Raw genomic sequence first — 9,529 nt, 5'->3', positions numbered from 1 at the left:
GTTTTATATGAATTTGAATGATGATTTTATAATAAAGGCTTCCTCGATGTAAGTATGACGTACACAGATATTACGTGATGTACTTTCATTTAATTCTCATGCAGGGATTTTTTATTTAGGAGTTTAACAAACCGAAGAGGAATAAACAGCTGTTTATTGAACATTTCGTGGACATGTTTATAATGGCTACTGTGGGGATGTCGTGGTGTTCCGATTGCTGTCAAATTTTTTAATATGCATGATTTGGAGAGTGCAGTATGTTATTAAGTAGAGTCGATATTAGCTATTGTCCGGTTTAACGTCTCAGCCGGTCTTTTCAAATAAAGCACTGGAGTTCTCTGAAACAGAAATATGGCTCAGTGTAAGCTAACCCCACGAGAATTTATCAGCAATGCTTTTTCGCCACAAGTTGCTGCAGTTTGCTCTGCATCTGCCGAAGCTACTTGTCAAAAGAACAATTTATCTTTCATTGAACTCCTTCAGCCTTTCTGCAAACTCAACACTGAAGGTAATCATTGTTTGAAGTCATTGGTCTGAGTCATTAGTGTGAGCCAGATTAGCCTTGTATCTAGTATGTTTTATGATAGCTCATTTATCACGCTCTGATAATTGGGTCACGTTTGCAGGACACATCAAGGATCCTCAAGGAGTTTCTGTAGTCGTACGTAATCTTCGTATATCAGTTCAGGATGTAAATGTACGTCCACCACAGCCTACTTTGGCTAGAAAGATGCTAAATGAATCTGTTAGTTCTGTATTATGCGATCGTACTACTGTAGTTCGAATAGGAACGACTGATCTGAATATTCCAGTATCTGTTCCTTGGTTCGAAGCTTGGAGAGAAATGTTTCTTAGTGTTCAATTTCCATCCGATCATGAATTCACCAAGCATTTTCTAGCTTGTATGATTGTTGTATCAACAGCGGATGATAATCCGTTGGAAAAAATACAGCATATGGGTGCGCAGTTGCATCAGAGTGTGCCTGGAAAGTTGCCCAAGTGGTTCAACAATAATGCTCTCAGATATTATATCCTTATACATGATGCAGGCCAGGATGATAGAAATAAGTGAGTACTTTAAAGATATTTATACATTTAACATAGACATCTGATATTCTATTACTACTGCATACAATAACTAGTATTATGATGTTTTACACAATTTCATTAATTAACATTAAACTGATATTGAATATAATAAAGAATGATGCCTGTGGGTTTTAGGGCTGAAACTGTCTTTAATGAAATGAAAAATATCTATGGTTTGAACAACTGTTTCTTATTACAAATGAACTCACGACCTCCAGGGCCATCTGACGATAGTACACACTTACCCGATCCATGGAGTCAATTTTTAATTAAGCACTCAGATATCTCCGGTAGTAGTGAACAAAGTAGTTCACCCCGTACGCCAGCTGACACCAGTGGTGTTTCTGCTATGCCGAATGAACTCACAACTGATCAGTATGTATTTTCACACATAATCCATATTTCATCTGTAACCTAATCTACATAGCACCACGTTTAATTATTTTATAATTCTTTGCGACATTCTTTACTTTGAAAACCTTAAGTCACAGACATTATCGTGAAAACATATAGCATAATTATACTTCATCTTTACATTAGATCTAGTCAAGCTGGCACTCCCGTAGCACCTCATAATCCAGTCTTGGTATCACCGGATCAGGCAGATACTATAAGCCTGTCATCTGAAGTATCAGAGTCGCCTGGAGTTCACTTGGAAGTAGGACAGGAAGCAGTTCCAGTGACGATACATCCACTCAGTCCAGAAGGCGAGAAGTCGTACAGCATAAACACCATAATGAGTTTCAAAAGTCAATCAGAAAATCGATCACCGATCAATGCTAATGTCTGGGCAGATTCACCGAATCGCCCTGCTGCTCAACACGGGTCATGGCTCTCGGTTCAAGACTTAGAACGATTACGAATTCTTACAACGGAGTTTTGCCTAAAAAGTTTGTTGCCTTACGTCGAGAAGCAGATTGGTCTTTTGAACGATGTCATTTCAAATAAAAAGGGCATGAGTCGCTCTCTCTTCAGTGCCACTAAGAGATGGTTCGGTACGAATAAACCAGGAACACCCGGGTCGGCGCCGACTAACGCAGTAATGTACGCTGAATAAAATGAATACTACTTTATTCATGATTCGAACACGTTGAGTATACCTTTTACATGTTTTTAGTTACACAACAGAATCGCCTGAGTTGCAACTTCGACGTTTGGGTGACTTGTGTTTCATGTTTGGCCATTATTCGTTGGCTTATCAAGCGTATCACAGTGCGAAACGTGATTTCGCTGCGGATCAGGCTTGGCTATATTATGCTGGTGCTTTAGAAATGGCTGCCCTGAGTGCATTTATGCAAGGCGAAATGACACGAAAAACTATAGAGTATATGGACGATGCGATTTTAACTTATTCGAATAGCTGCAAACTGCCACAATTTGCTACCAGGGCAACTTTGTTCAGTGCTGAATGTTTAAAAGGTCGTGGACTCTATGGTGAAGCTGCCAAACAATTAATTCGTATGACTAGCGAGGATTCAGATTTACGTTCTGCACTTTTACTTGAACAAGCAGCTTATTGCTTTATTGTTCCGAAGATGATGCGTAAGTACGCATTTCATGCTGTACTGGCTGGTCACAGATTCTCTAAAGCTGGACAGAGAAAACATTCTTTAAGATGTTATCAACAAGCTTATCAGGTAATGATTTGCATTCCTTTTTTCTTTCTATGTTAAGAAATTTCTAGTAGTTAAAAAGTAGTTCACGTAATATAAATTATTTTAGGTCTATGATGGCAGAGGCTGGTCCTTGGCAGAAGATCATATTCATTTCACAATAGGTAGGCAAGCAGCATCATTGAAGCAGGTTTACGAGGCTGTTAAGGCATTTGAGAAATTGTTAAGCGCCTCCAGTAAACAGCCTGCGGCACAACAAGCTGCTTTCCTTCGAGAATTCTTGCACATTCACAACGTACGTGATTTTTCCTCATTAAAAATTACTAATTAACAACGAAGTCAATAGTAAATAGCTCAGGAATGTTGTCATTCCAAATGAGACTGTTCAATCCAAAAATACGGAAAACTTTTCGGTTTCTTAAATAAATACTCTGTTGCAGTTGTTGTCTCAGGAAGAAACCATGGATCGGAGCGTGCTTCCTATTTTGCCACTTCCGCTTATAGACGGCAATCAAATCAAAGTATTGTTTGGTCCTTCGGTCAACGTGTCTGAGAATACAATAACAGCGAGTCATTTGTCATTCGAAAATCCAGACACTGATGATGCCAAATGGGCCAGACTCGAAGAAATCTTATTAACCGAAGCACAAGGTTCGGTTCCTATGATATTTAAGCCCACCACTTCTCTCTATTCAAATAGAACCAACAATAGTATCAAGCCGAATGCAATACTTGAGGAGCCAGTTCACTTCTACATCGAATTGCATAATCCCTTGCGTATACCATTGCCATTATCCAATGTAAAATTATTATGGTCATTTACGAGCAATGACGAAGAAATCGTCACTAATGAAAATGAAATGGATGACAGTATGAAGTCATTTCCTGTTGACACACAAACCATTGAAGCTATTGTCTTGCAGCCTGACTGCAGACAATTTGTTGTATTATCTTTGAAGCCTAAACAGATTGGTGACATTAAAGTGATAGGATTGAGTTACACCTTATCAAATCCTACGAGTACGGTGGCTGATCAACTTGTTGTTAATCCTTCTGTTAGTATATCTGGAAAAAGATTGTTCGATATAAAAGGTCCCAAGTTAAAAAATATTAAGGAAAAACCTGGAGTGAAACTGTACGGTGAAGATTATAGGCTGTATATGAGAGTCGTGGAGAAGGCGCCTTTTATGCAGGTAACCTTTCTTAATTTTCAATTATTTCTTTTTGCAATGGATATTCAATGGGATTGTACTATTAAGAGCTTTCTTTATTTTAGGTATCTTTTAGTAAATTGTCTCCAGAAATGTTATGCGGTGAGATGCAGAGGGTTGAAGTGACTTTAAAGAATATTGGCCACGCACCCTTAACAAATCTGTATATTGGTACTTCTAATGCAAAACTCTTTTCATTGGAAAATCAGTTAGTCAATACGGATAATGGTAAGTATTTGATTAATGGGAGAGTTTGTATTATTAAGACTGGAATACCACTTAACTAAATTTTGAGCAATTCTTTCAGTACAAACAGGAAAGAGCCGACGTCTTATTACAAAAATACGATTACCCCCGTCAACTGGGGGAATCTTGAATGTCGAAGAGACACACAAAATGCCGTTATGGATACGTGCTCCTCACGAAAAGGGAACTCATCGTCTGGATTTACTTTTCTATTATGAAAATCCCGAGGCGAATAGTATACCAAAATATAGATTGAGTCGTCAGACGTGGCAGCTGACAGTCTTAGATTCTATACAGATAAATGCAATTGCTCATAGAAGTGCTGTCAATCTGGAGAATTCCACAACGTTAAATATGACAATTCGTGTAAAAAATACAAATCAAGTTCGCGATCCTTTTATTAATGAAATTGCCTTGACTAAAGTATCGCTGAAAAGTGATTCTTGGTACTTATGTAATTCCATGTTAGCACCATCAGACGTGAAGATGCAGCCTCAGGAATCTGCTCATCTGTTGCTCAAAGTTCGCAGAAGAACAAAAGATGAATCTATTTATTCAGACGTGGATTTAATTAAGGTGGATAAAGATATAGAGTCCGTAACCGATTCGCCATACATTGACTTTGTACAGCGACGGCTAATTACGCCATTGGATTTGAATGAGAATTCAAATGAGTCTCAGCAGCAACAGCTACAACAGGCCAATGCAGATAACAATTCTCTTTCTGGTACTATGAAAATTGATGCTGTCTTAATTCTCAGATGGAGAGCTAGAGTCACGGAAGGTTCTACACGTCAGGCCATAGGTCAACATCATATAGATTTGGAATTTCTTAATAAATTGTACAAACATCCTGAAGTGTCACAAACCGAGCAAAACAAGTACGATGGAAACTTGAAAATTTTTGGACCTGATAGGAATGTTGCTGATTCGACAAGTATTGTCAGAAAGAATCAATACTCGGAGCTTACATGCAAACAAAATGTTGTTACGTTTAATCTGAATCATGTAAGACACGCTGCACATAATTTTGCAAGGAATCGCCTGTGCATAGTCCCGGTTTTAGTAAATATGCAAAATCATTCACAATCGGCCATTGAGATCAAAGTGAATACTATAGGAACTAGCAGGTAATTGTCAATGATTTAAATACTTTATTCTTTTAGTCTTATTCCTATTTGTGATTGATATGGAATTCGTTCTGATTGTCTTTTCAGCAATACTCAATTACCAAATATAAAGTCTCAATTATATCCACGACAAGCTTCCTCATTCTTCAGGTACATTAGTCACACGGCAATAATTTGCCAATTAGATCCGTACGGATCAATCGCAGTAAAACTACAGGCTGTACTTGCATCTCCTGGTACTTACGATTTAGCATCCAGGGTAGACGTGTCAGTAAGAGTTGCAAGTAGCAATGAGTTTGTCCCTCAGAAATGGCTAATGGAGAGTGTATGTATTGTCAGTGATGATAGCCTATAGAATAAAAATATTACAAACTTTAGGAATTCCAGTTTAATCAACTATACGAGTTTGATCATCAAATTCAATTCCAAGATCATTCCTTAGTCAATAGATATCTGATTCATCCAATGACATACATATTATTATAATTAATCAACACTTTTATATTATTCTATCTTCTCGTAGAAGCTTAAACTCACCAAGAAAGTTTCTTGTAACTCACGTAACATTCTATTGATTATTATTTTTCATTTGTACTACGCATTCTAACACTTCTTTCACAAGGACAATGAGAGACAGAAAATTAAAAGATTGGATATTACTAAATTCAATTATATTCGAAAGTTCATTAGTGTTAAAGAAAAGTATCTTTGTTATTATCTTTCAATATTCGCAATGACAGACTAAAAGATCAGATAGTTCTGCAGAAATAAATACGACTGGGTCGATCAGGAAAGAATGTCAGTTTCGAAACTGTACAAATATATATCGTCGTTACAGTCGATAAGCTTTATGAACAGATTTTGTTATCTTACTTCCTAATCAAGGTGCTTGCGTAATTACTTTAATATGGTATATTGAATGGGCCTGGAACAAGGGCAACTCAAAATTATGAAATAAGTATAATATGTATTTTAATGGACGAACTCTACTAGATAAAATGTATGTTACGAAGGAATGATAAATAGTGGAATTAATAATTCCAATTTTACTAGTTATGATCCAATTAATAAATTCCACTCTACGCAGGAAGCAATAGGACTCGAGGGTCTTTTTTTTAATATAAGCTTACTCTATGACATAGTGTCTTGTACAGAGTGGTCTGCAACATCATTGTAAATAATCCTTCATATAATAATTTTTTTGGAACAGATATAGTATTAATTGGGCCTTACATTTTTACTTTCATTCTCTCTCCTCTCTCTCTCAGTCACTATTATTTGTCACAAATGAAATAGTACATTATCAATTTATAGTGCCTGGGATATTGGGTAATAGTGCCTGGAATATTGGGTAATAATGCCATATCATTCACTATTTGTAATTTATAAACAAATAATAGATGAAAATGCAGTGTATTTGTCATGAGCATGAATTATTCTTAATTTAAATAACCAATAATAATTCTCCAGGTTATAGCAAAATTAGGTAATACTATCACACTAAAGATGATTATCTTTGTGCTGTGCAATGAAATGTGAATGATTTTATTTTGTTTTGTTTATAAAAACTTGTAAAAATGCAATGCCCTTTGTTAATGATTTTCGCGTAGGGAACTGTTTAATAACAACAACAAAATATCAATATGATTGCGCATATTGGTTTTATATAATCTGAATTCATTATACAAAGTATTTGAATAATATAACAGAAATACCAATTATATATAGTTATTTAATTATAATTGATATCGTTGAATTTTGTATAGTCGCGCTAAATATGTTTCCTGTTGAAGGTATACTTCGCGGAAGAGCGCGAACTTCCCAATTTCTTCAAACCTAAGACGCGGGTGAAAGGTCAAATGGTTTTCGAGATTCTATAAATTATGTCAGGTCGTTTAGAACAAAAAATCAAATATTAATAGTAACGAGTAAGAAATTTTGACATCGGTAAAATTCAATAACATAAATCGTCATTCGTCAATAATTTATATCATGTGTAAGAATACGTGTAAATAATATATTAATAAAAAATAATACGTTCTTGATATTCTAACAACAAATTTAATTATCGACCATTGACAGTGGCTGGGAAAAAATGTGAACACATTTAAAAAATCATTGCTTTTATTGCTAGTCTAAGAAAAAAACACAAATATGAAAAATACAAAATTAAGGTGTCTATATATCTAGCAGCAAGATACACCAATGATTGTCACAGACATACGCAATACTTTTTCATTTCTTGTTGAAATTCTTATAATTGTACAACAGTTACGATCTTCAACCCAAAACCAGCAACTTGAGTTTCTTCAGTGCCAAAAGTTTCAATAAAACAGCTCTATCCTCAGCTGGACCATTTTCCAGATATCCTGGATTCGAAGGATCAGAATCTTCGATCGGTGCGGCAAAGCTCATGACAATGACAGCCAGAATCATCAGAGCGAACTGTGTAAAGATAAAAAAAAATATTAAGCATGTACAGGCGAAATTAATATTTGAAAAATATAATTACGCGCTAAGATTTAAAAATTCTTTATACTTACAATGAACAGTTTCATATTGTCAATATATTAAACGTAGATCACAATTAGATATATCCTCAGACACTACCGGACAGTTTTCTTGTCAGCTTTTACGAAGGATGCCTACGACTGAAATATGTAATGAAGGTGCCTGATTTTATATCCAATATTGACACTCCCACTCTTGTAAATACGTATTTCCCAAATGGTCAATAGTCATGGTCATTCAGTTTTCTTACCTGAGGACTTAACGGCGCTTTCACAGCTTTGCCGGATTAGTCGTAATTGTATGTTGGAAAATTCAGAAAAGCCAGACTCTTCATTGGTTAGATTTGTTCGATTTTCGATAAGTTTTTCTTATTCCCATATTGGCATTATATCCCTTAAGGAGTTAAGTGCCAGATTTCTAACAAATTACGATTATCAGGGCGAAATTATGAAGACGCTCTTAGAATTTCAGCAAACACAAAGCAACATGTTACAATTGCCTATTCACTGATGTACATACAGTTAAATACGTGATTATTTTCAAAGAATTACATCCTTGACTAGAAAATTTTTATATTTAACTTTCACCGTGTGTTTGCTATAATATCACTTCTTGTATTAGACTTTCGATTCTTTCTTCCTGTACGGGAGTATCTAAATTCCATAATCATCTTTGGACGTCGCCCAGTGATTGACCTTGTGAAAAATGTTAAGTATCCTGGTACATACATCTTCATTTAGTATCTCATAAGATACTCCCTTCTAATTTATGATATTAATAGGCATACCAATTTTTGAGTACATAAGAAAATATGCGAATATTTAATACTTCTGGTACAACTGATAGAATTAACTTGCAAAATAGTCACGAGGTCATCCATCTGAAGAATTGCCCATTCATATCTATTCTACGCGTGTACTTTTTTCATATTCAAACAGTACAAGTACTTTACGTATTACCAGCTTATATAAATATTTGACATCTCGTGGTGTTTCCTAAGATGGAATATTTATCGTTGGCATAATATACATATCTATTTTCAAAACTCAAATTCGGCTGATAAATCCTAAGGATGTTTTCAATACGCTTTGTCAGGACTCATAAATAGGCATCAGAAACGGGACATCCCATTGACATCTTATGCTGCCCGGGAAACAATCAAAACCGTCTATATACATATAGTCTATATGTATAGACGCATTTTTTTAAAGTGAATTAGCGTATATTAAAAATAGTTTCATTAACGAGTTTACAGGAAATTCATAAGATAATTAAAACAGATTATTTTTTAATTTTAATGATACGACCTATTATATACATAAAATCTTAATGCATTCCTCCAAGAATGTTATTCACCTTTTCATAATATAACAAATGCCGTCAATGTCAATCAATGGTGACATTAATACTGTACTAAGAAATAATTAAAGTTTATCAGACATCTAATACCTGCAGGGTAGTTTTATATATTTTAATAATAACAGTTAGTTTTGTAACGTTAGCTTTAAGCTAAATATGCTATTATGAAAATTCGAAACTTGCCGTTCCAATTGTATTTACTACGTTATATTGTTTTACCTGGAAAATATTTTACTACTTTTGTTTCCTTTTGAGTTACCCCTCGTATACATATTTCATTATCACTTAGTTTCATACTGTTGCCCCAGGTGGAAATAATATGATTCGATAAAGATATGAGGTGAACGTATTAATAATGATTGATATATCC

At 35.1% G+C, this 9,529-nt stretch overlaps 1 protein-coding gene across 1 annotated transcript; it reads left to right on the top strand.

Moving 5' to 3' along the window:
• The first annotated feature begins 351 nt into the window (after positions 1–351).
• LOC107262783 (trafficking protein particle complex subunit 8) lies at positions 352–5,670 on the top strand. Its single transcript, XM_025080271.1, has 10 exons — positions 352–508; positions 627–1,068; positions 1,225–1,464; positions 1,630–2,133; positions 2,207–2,726; positions 2,812–2,997; positions 3,143–3,895; positions 3,979–4,141; positions 4,221–5,289; positions 5,377–5,670. Exons 1-10 carry the CDS (start codon positions 352–354, stop codon positions 5,642–5,644), a joined length of 4,302 nt encoding a protein of 1,433 aa, XP_024936039.1. The 3' UTR covers positions 5,645–5,670.
• Positions 5,671–9,529: the final 3,859 nt, after the last annotated feature.

This window comes from Cephus cinctus, unplaced genomic scaffold (genome assembly GCF_000341935.2).
Source record: "Cephus cinctus unplaced genomic scaffold, Ccin1 Ccin1_scaffold0129, whole genome shotgun sequence".
NCBI lineage: Eukaryota > Metazoa > Arthropoda > Insecta > Hymenoptera > Cephidae > Cephus > Cephus cinctus.
The sequence above is the reverse complement of the archived record's forward strand: the minus strand, read 5'-3'. Positions and strand labels throughout refer to the sequence as shown.

Bases quoted from the DNA above. Each gene is read 5' to 3' on its own strand.
- LOC107262783 (XM_025080271.1), top strand. From the start codon at position 352: ATGGCTCAGTGTAAGCTAACCCCACGAGAATTTATCAGCAATGCTTTT. The intron at 2,727-2,811 runs GTAATGATTTGC...AAATTATTTTAG, and splicing joins GTTATCAACAAGCTTATCAG to GTCTATGATGGCAGAGGCTG. The intron at 4,142-4,220 runs GTAAGTATTTGA...CAATTCTTTCAG, and splicing joins GTTAGTCAATACGGATAATG to TACAAACAGGAAAGAGCCGA.